A 24,484-nucleotide genomic window follows, 5' to 3' on the forward strand; every position below is an offset into this window, starting at 1 on the left:
GTAATATATAACCTACTGAACGACTTGATTTATAATTCGCCAATTTAAGGATGAAGAGGAGTAATATAGTGGTAACTGGTGGGTTGGTAACACTTTTATATTAAGGTTCCATGAAGGCCGTCGATGGCAACAGAACATATATTCTATGTCGTATGTCTGTCATTTCATGTTTGACATAACCGTTATTTGTAAAATCAGAATGTATGGCGACCTTTGGGAAATAAAAATAAATTATATAAACATTAATACGTCTATAATATATTACAATATATACCACTAAAAGCGATTACTTCCTTTACATTTCAAGATGTTGGTCTTTGTATATTATTATAAAATATAGTTTTTGACAGTTCAGATCAGCGGGAAAGATATGGCATAAGATGACTGGATAGACAGCTACGAAATCTTTTTCATGTGTGTCTACCTAAAAATCTAAGTCCATTTTAAACATTCACTCTCTGTTTGACTTATTTTTGAAAACTTAAGGACATTTAATTATTCAGTTACTAAGACAGCTGTCACTAATGCTAAATAAGTATTACATACTTACCCATAAAAAGTTTAAGGCATTTGGCATGTTTTGTACGACTGGTTGCCTCTCTAAAAGCGTTATTATTCTTGATGCCGCAACAAGACCTTTTTGGAAATTTGGAGAAAGTGACAATGCATTTCCAACTGACCACGTACCGACTATCATTACTTCACAAACTCTGAAATATTTTAAAACATATAAAAAAAATGACATCGATTTTTAATTTACAAAGTTTTGTTTAATTGTTTAGTGTTATTTCCTATGTTTAAATCGAAACTAGATTGTTTTAAAATATATTACAATAATAAAGTACAGGAGGATCTTTCTAACTGGCCGGATCATTATAACATAGAAAATAAAAATATTTATTCGGTAGCGATCTCTGTTTTTGCTTCTCTGCGACAAAAATGTTTTCTAACGTCATTTTTTCTTTTGACTATACTCATTTGGACACCTGGAAAAACTTGAATGTACACAAGTGAACTGAATTAAGCTTGTTGAATTAAACGGCTCATAGACGATACGATTTATGGCACATGTTATATAACTCAAGTCGATACGACCGTTTGAACAAAAATCGTGGGTTTGTAGTTCATGTGTGCCTTTGTAGTTGAACCTGTCGTAAAATCATTTGAATCATATAGAAATTATGTCATGCTTAAAAATCTGTCGGTTAGATAAACGTCTTATTAATACGATTTCAGCGAAGTGAGTAGTAATACAATGCCAGATAATATTCGAAATTATATTAATAATTACAAACCCAATGTGTTAACCGAATGAAAATTTATTATTTTGTTTTGTTTAATTCTTTTTATAAAAATATGATTCTCAGCAAAAAATACAAAGTTTGATTTGACAACATATTGGAATGTCATATTATGTAAAAATAAATATTATGTTCCCGAATATTGCCATATGAGTTTCCAGTTGCCAAATATCTTAACGCAACACTTAATCTTTCTTTAGTATTAATTGCACCTCTCTTGACTGTATTTTGTTCCGTAATTGTTGGCAGTACTAAGGAGGAAATCCTCCTTCATACAAGTGATGCAGTGATACAAAGTACCCCCTTTTTAAATTAAATGTCTGTTTTGTTTTGGATCTTCTTTAGCTTTTAATGTGTCTAAAAAATTAACAAAAAAAAACAAAAAAAAAAAACATATGCATGAACAAAGCTGAATTAATTTAATGCTTTCTGATAAAAAATTTTTTGCGTTAAACAAATATACAACGATGACGGTTTTCCAACACGAGAATAATTACAAATGCCCGAAACATGGAAAGTAATCCCGTAAACTTCCAACGGTTGGATTTGTGATTTGTTTATTCTCCTTGCAGAAGCCAAAAGCACGGGAAATTTTAAACGTTTAAAATCAAATGTTTAAATACCCTAGTTCTTAAATAACAGAAAATGGGATACTAGATCAAGATACAGGGTAGATGGTTTAACTGAAAACAAATGATCGGGGTACTCTGTGATCGAAAAATCGAGGAAGAGCTGAAATGGAACATATACAAGAGTGTGGTGATGCCTGCGTTGGTATATGGCGGTATAATGTGGTCTGTAAAACTTTTTAAGGAAAAGAAGATGGAAGTAGCTGAAATGAAAATGTTACGGTGGATGTTGGGTAAGAGTAGAAGGAACAAGATAAGGAATGACGTGAATGGAGAAAGAGCCGGGATGATTACAATCTCAAAAAAGATTTCAGAACAAAGACTGTAATTGTTTGGCCAGGTTAGACGTAGAAATGAAAGCTTTGTGGGACAAAAGATAGAGCGTTTGGAAGTTAAGGGAAAAAGAGGTAGAGGAAAAGTTGGACGGACTGTGTGGCAGAAGGCGTTGAGAGAAAAAGGTTTAAACGAAGAAGACACGATACGCCGTTATAAGTGGCAGAAAGGAAGAAGATTACCTTACTTACATTTTAATTAGGTCATTACAAAAATACAAACAAGGTGAGCTTTTAAAATTAGTTTTAAGGAACAACCCAATGGAGCATTTCTAAGACCATATGATTTAATAACATCTTAATCACAAATTTTTTTTTGGCTCTAAACGGTTCTGTGTCGCCTACATATAGAAGATTGAAAAGCGTCACCAAGAAGGACAGCTACTACTGCCTAGAATTGACGATACCTTAAGCGTATTGGCTAGATCTAAATGGTTTTCCACAGTGGATCTCAAAACCAGCTATTGGCAAGTTGCAGTCCATGCTGAAGACAGAAGGACAGAATTTTCTGCTAGAAATAGATTCTACCATTTTAAAGTGATGCTATTCGGATTGTATAATGCAACTGCCACGTTTAAACGATTAATGGAGCTAATACTTAGTGGACTTAAAAACCTGTCTTGTATACCTCAATTACATCATAGTCATCGGAAGGGATTTCTACGAACACCTTGAACCAATTTAAAAGAAGTTTTTACCAGACTTAGCAACGCTCACCTACAACTAAATGCTAAAAAGTGCGAGCGCTTCTAAGAAAAAGTTAGTTTCCTGGGACATGTTATTTAATCCTCAGGAGTTGCAATGGAAAAAATTAAAGTAGTACAAGAATGGCCCATAACAAAACACAAACACGATGTCCGAAGCTTTTTTGGCCTTTGCAGTTATTACCGTCGCTTCGTGAAAGATTTTTAAATCTCTCCATAACTTGACTAAAAGTAGCTGTCGTTTGACTGGATATCAGATTACTAGCTGCCTTTACCACACTCAAGCATTAATTTTCAATGGCTCCATACAGGAGGGGAGTAACATGTTTTTGGATACTTTAGCAAAACTTTAGGAAAAGCAGAAATAAACTACTATGTTACCAGGAGAGAATTATTGGCGGTCGCTAAAGCGGTAGAACACTACCATTCGTTCCTCTATGGCAGAAGATTTTTGATAAGAATCGACGATTCCGCCTTGCAATGGCTTCTTACTTTCAAGACACCTGAAGGTTAGATAACGATAACGCGAGAAACTACAGACCTATGACTTTTACATTTGCCACCGAGCGGGAAAAAGTTATGGGAATGCCGACGACCTCTCTTGAAGAACATACACAGAGAGCAACTGCCAATTCTGCGAGCGCCAAGAAGAGCGAGAGGACCTGATTCTACAGTTTAAAACCCCAGAGGACAAAAAAGACGAATAAACTCTAGCCAAAGAAAACCTCCAGGCTAAACAGAAAAAAGATCCAGATCTATAAATAGTTCTTGAGTAGCTGGACAACGGAGCTAGGCCAAAGTGGCAAGAGATTACCAAATATGGGCAAGCAGTGAAAGGCTATCGTCTTCAGTGGAACTCCTTGTGTCCTTCAGATGACTTCATTATTCGTAAATGGGAGAGTTCAGATTAAAAAAAAAAGTGCCCCAAGTTGTTCTTTCAAGGAATGAATAGAACGTGCTTGTAGGCAAGATGTGGAAGAATGGCGTAAACGATGTGACCTGTGTACATTCAAGGAGCGACCCAAAATAATACTTACAGGAAAAATCAAACAATAAATCACCGGGACTCCATGGGAATGAGTTGCTGTCGACATTTTGGGACTATTTCCAGTAACAATATCATTAAATAAGTATTTGATGTTTACTACGGACTATTTTGCCAAATAGTCAGAATAGTTGCACTACCCAACCAAGAAGCAATCGCAGTTGGCGAGGCCCTGCTTAAGAATGTCGTTTCTCGACATGGGGTTCCACTTATGCTTTATTTCAACTAGCGGCGCAACTTCGAATCGGAAGTTTGGAAGACCATGATGGATTTTCTGGGAATTAAGAAAACCAGAACTTCATCCCTAGTCCGACAGCACGGTAGAAAGACATAACCCAACTATCTTTTTATGTTTTAACATAAACAATAGAGAGACTGGGTCAGCCTACCGAAGCTACCAACATGAAGAAACTAGTAATGTTGTAACTCCAGCAATGCTGTTGACCTTCTACATGGACCTACTAGACAAAGAGGTGGACTAAGAGATAGCCCCGATTATGTCTGCGGTTTAAAGCATCCTAGTTAAGGTCCACGATTTCGCCAGAAATAAGCTGCAACGTATTAGTGAGCAGATGATAGGTTTGATCAAAAATTCAGTCCCGTTAGCTTCAAAGAAGGTGATGAAGTCTGACTCTACCAACTAACGAGAAGGAAAGGTCTGAGCCCCAAGTTGCAGCGCTGGGAAGGACCGTACCTAATCACTAAGAAGATAAAAACGACTTTATTTATAAGGTTTAATTGACGCCACGGAGTAAGCCGAGGGTCATTCTCCTGGAGAGACTGTGTCCTTATGAAAGGCGAAATTCACCGACTTGGTCCATTTAGCTATTGTTTGGGGCGAACAGCTTGAAAGAAGGGGGCGATGTGGTGACACATGATTGTAGCCCTGTGCGTTAGAGAAGACCATAGGTCCCTCTTCATCGCCGAAATATTCTACCAACTGATTCTATCGACGCAGAGATCATCTTAGATAAGTTCTCGTCACACAGTAAGCTGTTTCTAGACAGTTTATTCTCATTATATAAGCCAGTAGAGACGGGTGTTAAAATTATTAGTGGCGATTTAGCGCGAATTGTTTTCTAAGCTGTAATTATTAATGTAATTAGTAATTGTGATATTAGTAATTAAGTGACTTGAATTTAAAAATTGAGTTAGTTAAATAACGTCTTGCTTCACTTCTCTAATCTCTGAACTCACAAAGAACGGACCATTTATTTATATTTATTTTAACAATAAAAACCCAGTAATGAAAGAAATAATGGTAGTTTTTCGTTCAAACAACAATATAGGTATAATTTTAAACAATAACAAAACTAAAACAGTGAAGAAGGTATTTGTGTAGATTGCCAAAATTTTAACCTTTAAAAAAGGCAACCGACTTTGCCAAGACATGGACTCGTAAACTCGTCCAGATGTATACTTTCAATCCCACAGATCCTACAGCCCTTGTGCCAAGACACAAAATGATTTCAAACACTTGCATCTATAAAATCAGAATCCCCGCCATGGTCCAAAACACCTTCTTTTATAAACACTTTCCTTTGTAAATTTAATAAACAACAAACAAATAATATCATTTTTCGACAAGCTTTCAAGGATATTTTGAGTACATCCCATTATGATAAAGTGCTTTATATCGATACATCCCAAAACGTAGTTGGCTGTTCTCACTACGGTTGATACAGTATTAGGATAATACCGAATATCCAACGAATGTAGCGTGTTTTCAGGAGAACTCTTCAGTATTTCCAAAGCTCTCGAGTTCCCTTTTAATAATCATCAAAGTGTAGCTCTGTGCACCGATTCCTTATCCGCAATTCATTCGTTAGAAAATATTTTTAATCAACATAACCTAGTGCAAAAAATACTAGAATCGATCCATGTCCACACTTCTCGAGGGACTTCAATAACAATAATGTGGGTGCCTTCTCATATCGACATCCAAGGAAATGAGATGGTTGATAGCGCTGCAAAAGAAGCATCTACATCCAATTTACCAATCTACAACATACAGCCCCAAGAAGATATAAAATCAAAATGCAAAAGGAGTATTTAAGGCAAGTGGCAGGAACTTTGGATCACGAAAGACACAAAGCTGAGAGAAATACAATCTAATGGTAACAGCTATTTATCCCTAGCATCCCTGATCAGAAAAGAGATAATAGCAATACGAAGATAGAGGATAGGATACACACGTTTGGTTCACATTCCTGTTGTGTCCTCTACAGACCAACAGTTATGCTACCACTGCAACGATATTCCTATTACCGTCAATCACATCCTCATATAATGTCAACACTACCAGGCCGCTTGTACTGCCAACAATATAACCCACAGTTTAAAACAACTTCTGAACTGTTTAAGCCAACTCAAGAGGCTAATAGACTTCTTAAAGAGTACATAGTTGTTTAACAAAATGTAATTTACATAAATTTGTTATTATTTACTATTGTAAACTCTGTATCATAACTCTGTAGGTACTATTGTAAACCTTTGCTCCCGTGTCAATGACTAAAGATGTCGAGACATGTTAATTCGAAAAAAAAGACAACCACTAAAAGAAATATTTAAGAGATTATTCGAAGACAAACAGACCTACTCCACACACAAGTAGTGGTAATAAGTATTATTTTTTTCTGTCCTTTTTATTTATTTAATTACAGTATTTACTTACATAAAAATTGTTCCATATGGGCAATCACCGGAAATGATTAAGTTAATACCATATCTTATTCCCGCTACATAGGCAAACAGCATTAGACTTCTTGCTAAACCTACTATAATACCACGAATATGTGACTTTTTTGTTGCCATTTTCTGATACGGTAATAACTCTTTGATATATTGTTCCATAAATACTTTTTCACAACCTAAAGAAACCACTGTTCTTATATTACCGATTGCTTCTACAGCCAACTACAAAGAGAAAACAACATTTTAATATAAATATAAATTAAATTAATATTCGATAAATTATGTATAAGAAATTGCTTGAATTTGTGTAATTATTTATATTTCAGAATTTATAGATAAATGTAAATTTGATAGATAATAATTGTTAATATCTAAATTCCGAGCTGCTGAAGCTCAATGATAAACCACAACAATCAATGCCAAGATGCTAATGACTATGATGATGACTTTAAATAGTACTCGATTCTTTGTCATTTCTAATACCGAATACCATAAGAACTGTGCTCGTTGCACTGCGAAATAGTTCGTTTGACATTGTTACAAATCGTTGTTATCGATTCCCGTAGACTTGTTATTTCTCAGAGATTTGATAGCTGTTATTATCTCCATTTTGGAAAGGACCTCGCAAGATATACGCAAGTCTACATTCTGAGGGTTTTCGACAATTTCATCTGCGTTTTCCCTTGGGCGTGCCTAGCATCTCCTGAAAATTCTCTTTTCATCTCTCTACTTGGTTTTTTGTTGTAGTAAATAATTCGCCTGTCTTGGATCTTACAATGTTTGAACAGTTGGGCCCATTTTTTATTAGTCGTCTAGTAATTTGGTATAGCTCTCTAGTTCTGTTGTGTTGTGCAGCTGTTTCAGCTTGTTTTGTCAGTTCTTCAGCCCACCTTCTTTTGTCTCTTCTCGCATTTCTTTTAACTGCTTTATTTATTGTTTCATATTCTTGTTGTCGGTTCGCTCTTTCTTCTTTAGTTCTTGCTTGCAAAATATCTTTCTTTTGCTGTTTTCTTTCCTCGATAAGATTCCAAGTTTCATCTGACATCCATTCTTTTTTATGTTTCTCTTTTTTACCCAGTTTATCTTCAGCTATTTCTGTAAAAACATCTGCCAAATCTTCCCAGCTATTTACTTTTCTCTTGTTTTGAGTTGGAGTTCCTGGATGTGGTCTATTTGATTTTCTCTTATATTACCTTTATATTACCTGGTGCAGTCCATGTAACCTTGTGGATATATATATATATATATATATATATATATATATATATATATATATATATATATATATATATATATATATATATATCATCATCATCATCATGTGCAGCTTTATCAACCGTTTCCAATTACGGTGCAGCCTCCCTTATTTCAAAGTTATTCTATGTTCTTATTATTATTCGACGATGTCTTAGTTATACGTTGTTCGAATAATTTGCGCTCATTTGCGCCCATATTTTTCTATCTTGTGCTATTCGAGACCACGTTGTTCCTTATATATATATATATATATATATATATATATATATATATATATATATATATATATATATACACACACAGGGTGAGTCATAACTATTGCGACATAGACTAGGGACAGGTTATTTGGACCAAAATATGGCTATTGGGCCAAATATGCCTTAATAAAATGTTGCTGAGAAAAAAGATACAGGGTGTTAAAGTTAATTTTTGTTTTTCGTTTTTTGCTAATAGTTTCCCTGTATATTTATAAATTGCTATCAAAATTGGCACAGAGGCATAATCTTAGACAAGAAATAGTATTTTATTTACAATTCCACTATCAAATACCAAACTAATAAACAAAGTTGCAACTAACGTAAGGTTTCCGTTTTGCCGATAAATCAAAACTCAACACACTTTAACTTAAAAGAACTCACAAAAACTCAAACTAAATGTTCTACATGGTCTCCTCCGATTTCTATACCTTTTCTAATTCTTTTTATAAAGAATTTTCGGACGTTAAAAAAGATATTATTCTGTCCCCTTATAAGATTAGCTGCATTTTTAATGTATCTCCAAAGTTCGTCTCGTATATTAATTTCATTGGCATAAACTTAGGACTTCATATGTCCCCAAAAATAAAAATCTAGCGGGTTGTACTCAGGACTTCTTGGTGGCCATTGAAAATCACTACCTCTGCCAATCCATCGTTGAGGAAATACGTCATTAGATGATTTCTAACAACTAATGAAAAATGAGGTGGGGCTCCGTACTGCATAAACCACATTTTTCTTCTTACATCCAGTGACAGATCATCTAAAATATCACTAAGAGTATTTTCCAAAAAGAATAAATAAGAATCTCCATTTAAATTCGGAGGAAGAACATAAGGCCCTAGTAGTTGGTCGCCTATAATGCCACACCAAATATTCAATTTAAACTCATGTTGAAAATGTCTAGCTTTAAGAGCATGCGGGTTTTCTTCTTCCCAATAATGACTATTTCGCCAATTAAAAACCCCTCGTCTGGTAAAAGTTGTTTCGTCGGTGAACATAATATTCTTAATAAAGTGTCTGTCATTGCGATGTTTATTCAGTAAATTAAACAAATTTTGATTTTTGTTTATTCAGAATACGTTGGCAAAACTGTAACCGTCGTGGAAGATCTGTTGGAAGTAAATTTTGAACAGGAGTGAAGTGATTAGGATGGAGGTTCTCTTTTTTTAGAATTCTAATAATAGACGACTGACTTACTCCTGTTGCTGCTGATAGATGTCGTGAACTTATTTCAGGATTTTCATCCACTCGAACCAAAAGTTCATCTTCTTGATTCGGTGTGATTTGTTTCGGCCGACCACCACGATTTTTAGTGCGAAATGACCCAGTTTCACCTAAACTACGATATAATCTTGCAAAAGTTTTGTGATTTGGTTGCCTTCTGTTTGCGTATAACATTCCATACCTTCTAGCTGCCGAGCGACCGCAAAAATTTTCTTGTGCGTATACGCAAATCATGACGCAAATCGTGACGAGGCATTTCAATCAAAAAAAGTAATGATTACTTTTAAAAAATGCAACATTACACTACACTGTCACATCAAAAATAATTTACTCTAAACAAATGACATTTACCAACAACAATTATCTGACAGTCCAAAGCATACTTTTCATAAATGAAATAATATTTGAAATCCTTTTTTAAGACTCTAAGCAGTTCGACTGCGTTTTTATCGAAAACGGTTGAAATTATCATGTTTAAACAAGAGTACCAATTTTACGTAAAAATGATGTTTACGTCATATTTTCTAATAAAAATTACTAAAAAGTTTCATCAGAAAAAGTTTAGACTCAATTTGATCATTAGGAATGATCCACGTGGCGCCCTCTATGACAAAACGTAAAATTGTAAATAAAATACTATTTCTTGTCTAAGATTATGCCTCTATGCCAAATTTGATAGCAATTTATAAATATACAGGGAAACTATTAGCAAAAAACGAAAAACAAAAATTAACTTTAATACCCTGTATCTTTTTTCTCAGCAACATTTTATTAAGGCATATTTGGCCCAATAGCCATATTTTGGTCCAAATAACCTGTCCTTAGTCTATGTCGCAATAGTTATGACTCACCCTGTATATATATATATATATATATATATATATATATATATATATATATATATATATATCCACAAGGTTACATGGACTGCACCAGGTAATATAAAGGTAATATAAGTTTCTTTGTTAGGTATAATATTAAATTAAGCCGTTGATTTCTTTAATAGGTAGGTATACTACTTTTTAATATTTTCTCTTTGATCCCATTATTTATCCATAGACATAGTATAAATTTAAGCAAACCTACTACAATGACATTCTCTGTCCCTCTTCTCCAACGGGCACTAGATGGGGTCTATCCCTCATAAAATATCTAAGAAGGCACCGTCATGTAGAAATAAATTGCAACTTTCTGCTTTAAACAAAATATAAAATAATGTGTAACTAATGCACGAAAAAGAATATTTAAATCAACATAGAAACAACATAGAACTTGCTGGTAAGACGGAACAAAGATTATTTCGTATTTTATTTCCACATTATTTTATACTTTGTTTAAAGTAGAAAGTTGCAAATTATTTTTACATGACGGTGCGTTCTTAGATATTTTATGCAAAATATCAGGCACCATCTAGTGCCATTTAAAGAAGAGGGACAGAGAATGTCGTTGTAGTAGGTTTGCTTCAATTTAAAATAGATTGCACTGGTCAGTGAATGCTGAAAGGTTTTGTATTAACCACCCATATACGAAGGGGAAATATTCTTTATCCAGAATATTTCACGAATTGCTGATAATATAAATTGATCTCCATCATGAAGAAGTTTAGATTCCGTATAGAGTTTAGTGAGGTGATAAGTGATAGTTTTTAGGAAGAATAGCTGGACGTTTTTTTATCATAGTTAAATTGGGATCTACCCAAGCAAACCCGTCATTCTTTTTTCATGCAAAATCACATCTTGAAGTTTGTTTTACTAATTTAACACTTTGTACATTATACAAATATGTATTATTCAAATTAACTGAAAACCGACACTTTGAACCTCGGTAACTCAGAAATTATTGATTTTTGAGTCTTGGCGCAATGATAACTTTTGATCATTATGATCAAAGCTATCTCTCTGCAAAGTTTCAGCCAATTTAGCTGAAACCGCTGTTATGTAAGAAAAGTGCCAGGGTCCTTTGTAATAGACAATGTTGAGAAACATTTAATTATCTACTGCTTTAATAATAAACATAACGTATGCAAATAATAATAATAATAATAAATATACTATGAATTAAATATACTTAACTTACCTTTGCTGACGCTTCTAACATTTTTTGGTTTTTCGTGGCATCCTCTTGTAATACCTTCTGCTCATAATATACAGAAAAGAATATTACGGGACACAAAGAAAAAAGCACAAAGCTTGTCCTCCACTCAAAATAAAAAGAGAACGTACACGTAAGTATGAATGTTGAAATGAAGTTTATTGTTGTTCCTATCTGTGGTCCAGCTGCCTAAAATATTAAATTAAATAAAAGTCATATTTTGTTAGAAACAACCTATTAATTATAATAACTAATACCTAGTTTTGTATACCAAAATATAATTAAACAACTATGAAGAAACTAGTCTACTGGCATTGAATGATTAGGTTTGATAAAAGTTTTGTAACTTTTTAACCGACTTTTTTGCAAGAGTTGTGATTAAACCAAAATATTAATTAATGTAATTTGGTACAATTTTGTACAGATTGATGACATTTTCTTCATTGCTGCATGCAACGTTTTCCAGGTAACAAGTAAGTATTGCAATATTTATAAACAGTTATCTAATTTTTTGTTATCAATCTACTGATAAGAAAGCAATTAATTTTGCGAAGTGCCTCTAGGTTTTTGGCAAACCAATATAGAAAACACATTTTCCAATATCAGTTGTTGTCTGCTGATATTACAGGAGAAGTATAAACATTAATAAACATTAATCTTGATCATTCAATGCCTACATCTAGTAACACTCAATCTTCAACACCAACACCTTATGTTGCTGCCATAAAATCTAAACCCAAGTCTTTCTTCCCTTAAAAGGAGCCAGCATTTATTTATCACTCAGAAAAAACTTCGACTATTCGACTTTTGTTCCGGTAAAATCCACCGATGATATTGTTGGTCCTAAAAATATAAAATTTGCTTCTTGAGTAATGTTTGCATCTTGCAGCTTATTATCAATAATCCCACTATAGAAATAAACGGTCTAGACGTACCTGGTCGAAGATTAGTTATTCCAGCAAAACGTATCATAATCTCGAATGTCTGTCACTCAATTACCCACGATCTCGTAGAATATGATTAGTTTAAAACTCGCCTTTTAAGTTTCTTTTTTAAAAGAATTCAAGGAGTTGAATATAGCCATATTCTCTCATTTCGAAGACAAGTGTACATAATTCAACCTACCGAAAATTATGAGCTTCAGACCTCAATAGTCATTGAATTCGACTCCACATCATACCGTATATTCTTATCTACTAATAAAATACTAATCACCAGATCACTTAAAAATATGTTCACAAGTAAATCAGAGAAGCTTAAACTGGAACTACTTTTAGAATTAGACGATACACATACCCAAGTATCACGAACACAACCGATCATTCACAAAATTCTGAAAAATCCAAACATTGACAACTTTCACACTTATTCCAACTTAATCCAACAACTTTTCAGCGACACTAATCAAAATATATTATGTCCACACAAAACCAATTTCAAACAAAATTAAAATATTGTTCTTAGGGGTTATGAAGGATATCATCACGTAAGAACAGAATGCCTCAGAGAAAGTGTAGGAACCTCAATTTTTGTCTAAAAAGACATCTCTCTAACACATTTTTCTTTAGTAAAAGTAATCGCAGTAATCATATGGTGCCTCAAAAGAATAACTATCTGCAGTATATCATTACACCGAGTTACAATCCTACTAAAGTCATATTAATAGACCTAATTTTTCATCTTCCAGCACTATTTTTAATCTTTGTAGACTTTGGTGTCCACAATATTGGCTGTGGCTCACAAACCACATACGAAAGAGGAAAAGTTGTAGACGAAATCTATTAAAATCTCTAGCAAACCACTGGGGGTCACTGGGAATCTGATGAAGACATCCCAATTAAAGTATACACAGATCTCTCATTCGCTCTCGAGTGGATTATGGATTCTTTGTATACATATCAGCATCAAAATCTTATTATTTAAGGACTTTTGACATTATTCAGAATACCGCATTACAAATATTTTTTGGAGCTTTCAGATCCAGTCCCACAGGAAGCCTCCGTTGTGAGACATATGAACCTCCCCTTTGGCTTCGCAGGCAACAACTTCTTCTGACATACTTTGCTAAGGTATCTTAGAATGAAAACAACCCTGTACATGAGTTAATTTACAAACCCTACAATTGTAAGCCTAACAATAATACCAGACGTTACCTCAAATTTTACTTCCTCTGTCACGATCTGTTGATATTTCAGTAACAGTTACTCATATATAGTCATCAACCCCTCCTTGGTTTAATAACATTCAAAAATTAACCTTCTGCTTAATAACTATTACAAAAATGAAACCAACAGCCAAATTTTGTGACAATATTTCCTAGAGCTGGTCAACACAAACTCATATGAGGAGATTCCCTACACAGATGTATCTAAAACCGAGACAGGAGTTAAATATTCTGTAACAAATGCAAATAGCATTATTTAGAAGTTTTGACTTCCATTATCAATCTCCTTCCACACCGGAGAGCTACACGCCATCTTCCAAGCATTAAAATACTTATATAACCTAACTAAAGCCAAGAACACTGCAATATGTAAGCAATAAACTGTCTCACTTCTCCTGGAACAAAAATAGGATTAATCTAGATTTCTTCACACGTTGGTATTTTAGGTAATGATACTGCTTCAAAGGAAGCAATTACAACCAAATCAGACATCAAATCCATTCAAGTAGCATCAGATCTAAAATTACTTTTCGGATCCCAAATCAAAAAGTCCTGGCAAAACAAATCTTCTTCTTAAAGTGCCTATCCGTTCCGGATGTTGGCGATCATCACGGCTATCTTTACTTTATTTATTGCAGCGCGGAACAGTTCAGTGGTAGTCGTGTTATACCACTTTCGTAAATTTTGAAGCCAGGAAATGCGTCTTCTTCCCGGTCCTCTCTTACCATTTACTTTCCCTTGGAGAATCAGCTGGAGAAGGCAAAACAAATGGAAGTGATAAAAACCTTGAAACGACACAAAATACAACCTACCATCAAAACCTTTCAGCTACCTAACTTAGGTAGAAGAGACAAATTAAACGTTCACAGGCTAAGAATTGGCCACAAAAGGTTGACATATGGATACCTCATGGCTGTGGATAAATCATCTGTTAATTTAAAATAATTTAAAAAAATATTAAATCAATATCTTACCCCTTGAACAGCTACAGCATCTCCAGCCAAACGTGCACATAGTGCACCAACTCCATTGCTTTTTTGATCATACCAGCCAATTTCCTGTTTTAACATTGCTTCAAATGTTCTCGATCTAATTTTTAGAGTTAAGTGTTCTCCAGCAACAGAAAAACTGATTGTCTAAAAGATTTTTAGTAAAAAATTAATATCAAAAGTTGGTTAAAACATATTTATAAATTTGTATCATTGTCATTGGACACACATTGACAAATTAAAAGGACCTGAGTAATTTTAAATTTCATAATATAGCTGCTTCAGAAAGAAAGATTATGTATATTCGCCCTATCGAGTAAATCATTATATTATATAGTTCATTTCACAAATTTTGTCCGATGAGTGATATCATACTCGAGGCACATTTAGAGTTACATCTCTGTCAGACACAGGCAAGCTAGAACTTTAAACGCGGACGTATATTTTTTTTAATTCAGCACCTAGGCACCTGCATCTAATTTCACCTGTAAATAGAAATTTTATAATATGTGTGGAATCAATATTATTAGCAACCAGAAAAAATTAGGACATGTTTAATCTAATCCAACATTAAGCTTTTAAAATGCATATTGACAGCAACAACTGGCTGATTTACGCAAAAAAATTCATTTATATTGTTTATTCTGAATACTGCAATCACTAAAATTTTTTCTATAAATAAATTGGTTTTGTCTAATTCGGTTACGAAATTTTCTTCCCCAAAATAATTAATTATATCTGGTGTAGCTCCTCAGCTGTGGCTATGGTCAGTATTATGGAACATCGTGTATATTATTACAGTGTAACATAAGGTTCTTTAGTAGAATATTTAACGGTAAAGAGAAACAGAATAAGTAACATCATCTGTTTGAAAATTTTCTTGTCGATTCAATAGTTTTATTATTTCTCAAATGGCACCAACATAAACTAAGCAGACTCAGACACATAATATCAATATATTAAAAAATATTTAATTTAATGTAGCTACCTGCCAAAACATTGCAATTCCTGTGACTACACCTAGTATAAGGAAATATAAACAGTACATATTACTCTCACTTCGCACTTCTCCATCATCATCATTTGCAAAAATCTAAAAACAAAAAGAAAATGCAGACTTATACACACATAATATATGTTGTGTTAACATAAGGTAGCAATAATTATCTATGTAATAATATATTAAAATTGAGTATGTAAGTATTATTTTATATTTTAATACTCACTCCCATTATTCCTCCAAATACTAATCCATAAATTGGCAAAGAGGCTCCAGTTATCAGTGAAGATAGACAACCAATAAGAATGTAAAACCATTCTGAAGCGTTTAATTTTAAAACCTTCAATAAAATGTTCTTCGCAACTGGTTGATTAGTCTTAAAAAAAATAATAATAAATAAAATTTATATTAGTTTAGCAAAACATACAAGACTTGTTTGTGAAGCTAACATAAGAATAATTTTAAACATAAGAATAGTTGCTGTTTATTAGTTTATTAACTATTCAAGTTTCATAATTTCACATTGTAACTTTTCAAGTCTGACTGTGTTCACCATAAAACTGACTTCATAAAAATGGTCTCATAATATAACATAATTTAATATCTATGTTTATTGAGAATTAATCACACATGGACATGGAGTCAGAAACAAGACGGGAAACCTCCTAGAAAAATCCGCAAAAGATTTAGAATTAAAACATAATGACGGTATTAGATTTTTGTTTCGATACAGGGCAGCGGCAAGCCGCTTATACGTAGTTCGACCTCTTTAGGTCTCCTCAGAGCGGCATAACCACTGCTCTGAATCGAATCAAAATCTATCCCGTCGTAGACCAATAATTATCAAAATAACTATTTACGGACCTAACCACGCCATCTAACAACAAAAAGAGAAATCATACGATTTCTACCTGGCGAAACCGAATTCAAATTTTTACCACTATGCCTTCTAAAACTTGCAAAGTAAAAAGCTTGATAAATTACTCGGCAAGGGAATATCAAAATTACATTCCACCTGCCGTTCATCATGGTCAAAATTCCTAGTGAATTCAGTTTCTGGTACTCCAATCGGAGTAAAGAAATAAAACATAATGGCGGTATTAGATTTTTGTTTCGATACAGGGCAGCGACAAGCCGCTTATACGTATTTTGACCTCTTTAGGTCTCCTCAGAGCAGTATAGCCACTGCTCTGAATCGAAACAAAATCTATCCCGTCGTAGACCAATAGTTATCAAAATAACTATTTATGGAAGTAACTAGACTAATAGTTATTAGATGGCGTAGTTACGTCCGTAAATAGTTATTTTGATAACTATTATGACGAATTTTGACCATGATGAACGGCAGGTAGAATGCAATTTTTAGGTTCCCTTGCCGAGTAATTCATCAAGCTGTTTGCTTTGCAAGTTTTAGAAGGTACAGTGGTAAAAATTTGAATTTGGTTTCGCCAGGTAGAAATCGTATGATTTCTCTTTTTGATTCAGAATTAGTTGTCACCAACACATTTTTCCAATTATCACCTCGAAAGTTGTACACTTGGAGATCCTTTCAAGACAAATCCTGGAAAATCATTATAAATCAAATAGATTACATTTTGGTAAATAGAAAATTCCGTAACAGCTTCACATCTGTCAACACCTATCCGGGAGCACAGATAGCGATAGATCACGTTCCACTCTAGGGAATATTCCGAGTAATACTCAAAAGAGTGCGGAAAAGTAAATTACAAGCATACGATATACGTATGTTGAAAGACCTTAATACGAAATTGGAAGTCCAAGTGATGCAAAACGAGTAACTAACTGCGATCAGTGATGAAACAAACGAAGCACAAAAGATCAAACATATTACAGAAATAGTTTAAAATCTAAAGGAAAATAAATTAATCAAGAAAAATCGTGGATGGCACATGAGATCCTGAAGTTGATGGACGAAAGAAAAAAAGCCAAAAAAGCAGCGACAGAAAAAAAAAAGAGAAATGGATAGAGGCGAAGAAATTTAGTCTCTCCAGTTAAAACACGATAGTTACAATGTAAGCAAGATAGTTAAAGAACTCACAGGTGGACTAAGTTGGAGATAAAAAGGAAATCTAACTGATTCTGACGGAAACATTATCTTGTGCAAATAGAGTAAAAAGAACTTGGAAAGAAGACCCAGAGAAACTGAAGATCAAAGAAATAACACCTTTCTAAACCTAACCTAACCTTTATGCTAGAAAAGGAGGTAAAGGATAGGCCAAGAATATTGCAGCAGGGAGTTCATGCTGCTAAAGAATGCTAAATCAGCAGGCCCCGATAATATATAAAAACAAAAACTGTTCAAACTAATGGACAAGGAATCAGAACCAATAATCAAAAAAATACTCAACAACATTGAAACCATTAAAAACAATAGTCCAGATGTACTTGTATATTTATTTAGCGACTACAATTTACCACCGGCTTCTTGTGCTTACTCAAATGAAGAGGACTTGTTCGTTGACTGCCAACAAAACTATCCAGCAAAGCTATTATGCGAATGCTTCTCTTACCTAAACCTCAGACAATCAAATAACATACCAAATCAACGTGGAGTATTTTTGGATCTCATTTTCAACAGTATTGAAGATTATTAGAAACTGTCAGTTTTCAAGGCATTTGACAATTTGCTTCCCCATATCTTTCATCGGGTGGCAATTACTTGTGATCTTAGTTTCAATGGTAATGTTAATAATCTTCTGAAATTCCTTGTTTATAATGACAAAGGGGATGATTTTTTGTTAAAACCTTTGTTAATAGTTTTTTTTCTTCCTGAAATGCATTTTCATTAAAGCAAGTATTTGGACTCTATCGTATATAATGATTTGATAATTCCCTTTTTGATATTAATGTTTTGGTTTAAGTAGTAATTTAAATATCTGTTTGTGTGGGTTGGATTTCTGCAAATTTTGGTTCCATATCTTCATGTGTGACCAATACACCCAGAAAAGGAAGTGAGTTGTTGTTTTCTATTTCCATGGTGAATTTGATTAATTCTTTTTTACTGTTGATATCCATCAGAAATTTATTTAATACTTCTAGTCTGTAAGACAAAATGGAGAACACATCATCTATATATCTTCACCATACCATGGGTTTTGAATACTGTTTATGCACAATATTTTGTTCGAATTTTTCTGTTTAAAATCTGATAATAATGCAGATAATAATGAGCCCATGGCCATCGAAGATCTTTTTTGTAAAAATATTATGTGGTTGAAAATCAATATTGTCTGTGCAAAGTACAGTGTTTTAGTAATTACATTATGGCTTATTTCATTTAGTTTCATTTCCAACTCATAATATATGGTCCACTAGAATTAGGCCAAGAGGCGCCAAGAGACCAAGATGACGTACAAACTTTAGATAAAACTATGACGTAAGGAAACAGATAGGTATAACATGGCACAGAAAAGCAAATATTAGACAATATATATATATATATATATATATATATATATATATATATATATATATATATATATATATTGTTATGATATGTAAAATCGAGAAAAATATTGGTTTGTTTAAAATATTTCAAAGTTCAAAAAAAACATTAAAATAATTCAGAAAGAATAACCAACAAACATTTCGAAGAAGGAAAGTTTTTAAATTCTTGGATTACCTGTACTAAACAAAATGTAAGCTATACATAAATTATTTCTTTGTTATACTTGAGTGACCCGCATAATTTTAAGTGAAATCCAAAGACAATTGAACCAGGTTTTCCAAAAACATTAATGCAGTGATTAGAGACAATAGAAGAGATTTTAGAAAGAGGTTTTTGTTAGTTTTTAAGAATTATAGAAAAATATTATTTGTAAATAAGTTTTAGGAAATTTTATAATTATAGGTAAAAATTTGTTTGTTATCGAAATGAAAAGATGGGGGAATTGTGACGAGTTTTGATTGGCGGAGATTGAAAAAGGTGGGATAGGTATGTAGGAATGAAAGTTTAGCTAGATTTAGGAGAGAGAAAAGATAATCAGTTGGTTTTCCAAGTCTGTAAGACGAACAGTGATTGTTCTCTGGCGGTTCCCAAAATGTAGCAAGCAGTAGTGTTGAATGTTAGTGAGTTTTTGTGGAGTTAGTGTATCTGACAGAAGTTGAAGCAGCAAAATATTGTAAGTCATATTTTTCTACTTATATTCCAAGAGTCACTGTTCAGGCCAACGAGAGATTCAGTTTATCGTAAAGAGAAGATATTCCAAGAGTCAATTTTCACTCGGGCCAACGAGAGATTCAGTTTATCGAGAGGAGAAAGGCTATCATAATTTGAATGATTTGTGCTTTTGAAGGAGATCATTAAGGACGATATACTTGCAACAATCTGTTGTAAGATTGCTGATTACATAGGGAGCGGTTGAGAGGAGATAATATAGTCTACAAGGAACAAGGATTTGGACCACTCATCATCAGAGAGAGATATTTTTGTTTTCTGCAGTTTTTTTCTTTTATTGATAACAAAATTTTTACACTTAATTTAGAAAGGATATAAATATTTTGATTAGGAGAGTTAGAATAGTTTGGGATTTTGAGATTTCAATTAATATTGTTTGTACCATTAATTTTGATTGTTCACGTACGTAGAACACAATTTTGAGAATCATTATATGAGATTTGTTTATTGAAAACTTTTGAGTGTGAATTATTTCAGTATTTTTATTTCAATATATAGTGTTAGATCATATGTGTTTTTTATTATTCCGGTATTCTTTGGACCTTACCTTTCACATGTAATAGCATAGATATTGAAGCACGAATTTAACCCTGAGATAAAAGAATTAAAAATTGTGATAGAGTCATAATCATATCATTTAAATAATTTTAATTAATAAAAAAATTAATTAGCTAATTATTGCTTGGCGCACCAAGACTTTAAATATCACAATAACATATATATATATATATATATATATATATATATATATATATATATATATATGTATATATATATATATATATGTATATATATATATATATATATATATATATATATATATATATATATATATATATATGTTATATATATGTTACGAACAAAGCCTGAAATTGGACAATCCTAGCATTGTACGGAAATTATTGTCCACTTCTAGCATTGTAACTGATTGTACCCCCAAACAAAAACTACTATACAATGTCCGAAATGATCAAAATTAAAAATGATTATCGAAACACTCATTCATTTGAATCTATTTTTATTGACAAGCGACACACCAAATTAAAAATCGAACATGTCTTGTTAATTATTCGATATTTTATATTTATATAAATAGAGCTGTTCTTTTTTGAATTGACAATGTGATAAAATACTGTGTCAAACTAAAATATAAATAATAAGGAGAAATCGTTGTACAATAGAGTGATAATGTCAGTAAAACATTTCAAAGATTCAAGATATAGATACATCACTAATACAGGGAAGATGTTTGTGAAACATTTCAGATTTTTAAGAGATGGGTATGGTAATTTAAAATAATTTAAAATAAGTACAACCAGTACTTATTCAACGATTAAATGATGTCCATAGAAATACAGTTTCCATTTATACCGTTCGAAGACGCTTAACTGAATATGGATTAGGATCCCGAATAGCTGTCACAAGGCTTTTATTCACAGCAGAACATCGGAGGCAACGTTACACTTCGCTCACAAACATCTTAATTGGGGTGCCTTGTTATTCACAGATGAATCAAGATTTAACCGCCGCCTTCAGATGGGCGGCCTAGGTTTTGAAGAAGAACTTGTGAACGTTATCATCAATGTTGTTTTACTGTAGAATTCAATTTGGTGAAGATGGTATAATGGTGTGCACAGGCATTTCTCTAGTGGTTCATACAGAAATTGTTACAATTCTAGGGGGCAATTTAAAGGCTAAAAGGTATATTAAACAATGTATGTAAGATCATGTAGTGTCATTTGCTTCATTTGTTGGAAAAAACTTTCATCTGATGCAAGATAATGCTCGTCGACACATTGCAAGAATAACACGGGATTACGTATTTGACGTAATCATGTTCAGTTTCAAATCATCAATGACTTGGAGCAAGCAGTTTGTAACGAATGGGAGCAAATTCCTCAGGAAGATTTTGCTCTTAAATCCGAAATACGCTTGATCGAATGAGCGCAATAATTATGGGCTGTGAACCTAATACACCTTACTAAATATCGTTTTTTATTAAAATATATTCAAAATTAAAAAATTAAATTTTTGTTTTTTTCCTTATTAAATTCTTGATTTATAATAAATTTTGTTTTTAATAAATACTCAATTAGAAATATTAAAACTTGTTTAAACGCCAGTTTTTAGGAAAAATCTGTGTATCAGTATATATATATATATATATATATATATATATATATATATATATATATATATGTAAATAAGTTTTTAATTTGACGTGCTCTGCTGTTGAGAACTAAGGTTATCGTATGTTTCCTTTTCGTTATTAGTTAAATCATAGATAATTGAATTTTACCTGTGTTTCTTCAAGTTCTTCGTCTTCTTTTTCATTTATAGACTTATTAGCCTCACTAAATTTTCTGCTCCGTCGTCTGTTATCTGAAACATTAAAAAAACTTTGATAAAAAATTTAATATGTACGAGCCTAGTCGCATATAAATATGATCAAAAGCAGTACGCAACGCAGTTTTATTTTTCTGAATTAGAACTTATACCTATAACTATTATAAATTAAATGGATACGATTAAGTTTATTTGATACTATGTGGTTTTGCCAATTAATCAACAATGTCTAATACTATTATTAACTACAATAATTAGAAAATAAACGAAAAGGAATATCTGGCGCAAATTAATTGGATAATCATCCAATCAGTGATATTTATTTATTAAATAAAATCTCTTGTAACTATAATTTTTTCTGGAAAGTTATTTTCAAATTTGGATTGAAAAGTTGGTTGAGTAATTTAATTTAGTTGCAAAATGGTTCCGTAAAATGTTTATCTAACTATTTACGAAATTCCATTGTTGCGGACAATAACAAAGGACCTTCTGAACATTGGTGGATCTGGGCAATCAAAATTGCTCAAAATTTAAGTATTCTTCAATGAACTGTGGGAAATATAAATTCCCAATTTAAAAAAAATGGGGAAATGTTGAAACAAATGTTAAAACTCGCCGTACTTCAAAGATTATCGAAAGAGATGAGCGTGCTATTTGGATACTTATTAAACAAGCTGAATTTTTCTGAGAATGAAAGTTTTGAGACATAAAAAAAGGTGGAACAAATTTGCCAATCCTGCCTCCGGGCTTCCCTCGTAGGGGAGGGGAAAATGAAAAACATCAATTTGCCAAGAATCTGTATGCCATGAAAAAAGTATTTCAAACAAGAAATGTAGCTGAAATATTGTTGAACAAACATGTTTATTAGCACTTTTTCTGTAGAATAAACCGTTCTCTCAGAAACAATGCTTGAAGCTATCGGTGATTTTAAATGTGTTACGTGTTATTTTATTTTTTTAAATTCATATTAACTGGACGATAAAAATTCGATAGCGTTTGATCCGAGTCTCCTATCGATATAAATTAAAATGGGTTTTAAAGATAAAGAGTGCAACTTTCGTAAGTAATTTTTGCATTTTGTCGTAAATAGCAAAAATCGTTAAAAGTAGAAAACTTTGAAGAACTGTATCTTGCTTAAAATTAGTTCTAGCGTTAGATCAGCAACGCATATGGAGAGAAACGTGCAACCCAAAAAATTAAAATTTCATCAAGAATCAGCGACTCTAGTGGATATTTCGGGAAACAACTAGTTACGAATTTGCGCTCATACGAGAATGATCGTAGAAAGAGGTGACGTTACCTCCCCTATCGTTCCCTACCACAACCAATTTACGGCAGTACTTACGAAGTGTAATGAGTCAGAGAACTAAAACTAAACACCATACCAGCGTTATCTGAATTATGATTTCTAAGAAATATGTCTGTGAAGCATTTAGCAATTCGCGAACAGTTTGAATTTATTTTGTCAATATTATATTTTGTATACAGATACGATAAAGATCGAACTGCAATGAAAATTTTTTTTTTTTTTTTTTTTTTTATTTAAACAAATATACCCGCATCAACCACTAAGGGTTATTAGCGGGGCAATGAAAATTATTTGATATGTAATTTAGAATGTTAACAATTATAAAAACAAGGGGTGCCCGATCTAATTTTGTTGTGTTAATTAAATAATAACTTTTTTTATAAAGAAAACTTTGCGGACACATAATATTTTAGATTCATTCAAAACAAAAAAAGGCATTTTTAATTTTTCTCTTAAGCTGATCGTTTTTAAGTTATAAATAATTTAAAACTGAAAAAATAACGAGGGATGATGATCTTCAAGGCTTAGAATCATAAGTTTCACTTCATTTTTGAAATTTTAAAGTACCTAAATTCAAGCTCAACATTATTTTATCAGGTCTTGATAAGTATTTTGGACTTTCATTTGAAATCATTGTTTTTTACTTGTTAATGTAGCCCAGCCCGATCGCCTGTCTTTCCACAAGGAACCTTCCTCATTACCAATTAAAAAATATTTGCAAAAATGCAAAACATGGCAAACATTCTTATCTTGACTTAATAGAAAAAATTTCGAAAGTTTCTACTTGATGGTTACAAAATTAATATTTTTGCTTGTGTTTTTGAGCCTTGAAAATCGAAATCTTTCGTTTTTTTTCTTTTTAGTTTTAAATTATTTAAAACTCGAAAACAATCAACTTCGGAGAACAATTACAAAAGACCTTTTTTGTTTCGAATGATAAAAAA

The 24,484-nt window shown here is 32.6% G+C and overlaps 1 protein-coding gene across 1 annotated transcript in view; it reads right to left on the reverse strand.

Annotated features, from left to right (window-relative positions):
- LOC140447629 (ATP-dependent translocase ABCB1-like) overlaps positions 1-24,484 on the reverse strand; it is a 127,022-nt gene that overhangs the window by 14,859 nt on the left and 87,679 nt on the right. Inside the window, exons 11-17 of the mRNA XM_072540386.1 lie at positions 22,185-22,267; positions 15,914-16,063; positions 15,676-15,780; positions 14,673-14,834; positions 11,520-11,723; positions 6,686-6,927; positions 551-710 (exon numbers count right to left, since the gene is read on the reverse strand). Of these exons, the coding sequence (XP_072396487.1) occupies positions 551-710; positions 6,686-6,927; positions 11,520-11,723; positions 14,673-14,834; positions 15,676-15,780; positions 15,914-16,063; positions 22,185-22,267 (1,106 nt within the window). The remainder of the gene's footprint in view (positions 1-550; positions 711-6,685; positions 6,928-11,519; positions 11,724-14,672; positions 14,835-15,675; positions 15,781-15,913; positions 16,064-22,184; positions 22,268-24,484) is intronic.

The sequence above is a fragment of the Diabrotica undecimpunctata genome, chromosome 8, assembly GCF_040954645.1.
Source record: "Diabrotica undecimpunctata isolate CICGRU chromosome 8, icDiaUnde3, whole genome shotgun sequence".
NCBI classification, from domain to species: domain Eukaryota; kingdom Metazoa; phylum Arthropoda; class Insecta; order Coleoptera; family Chrysomelidae; genus Diabrotica; species Diabrotica undecimpunctata.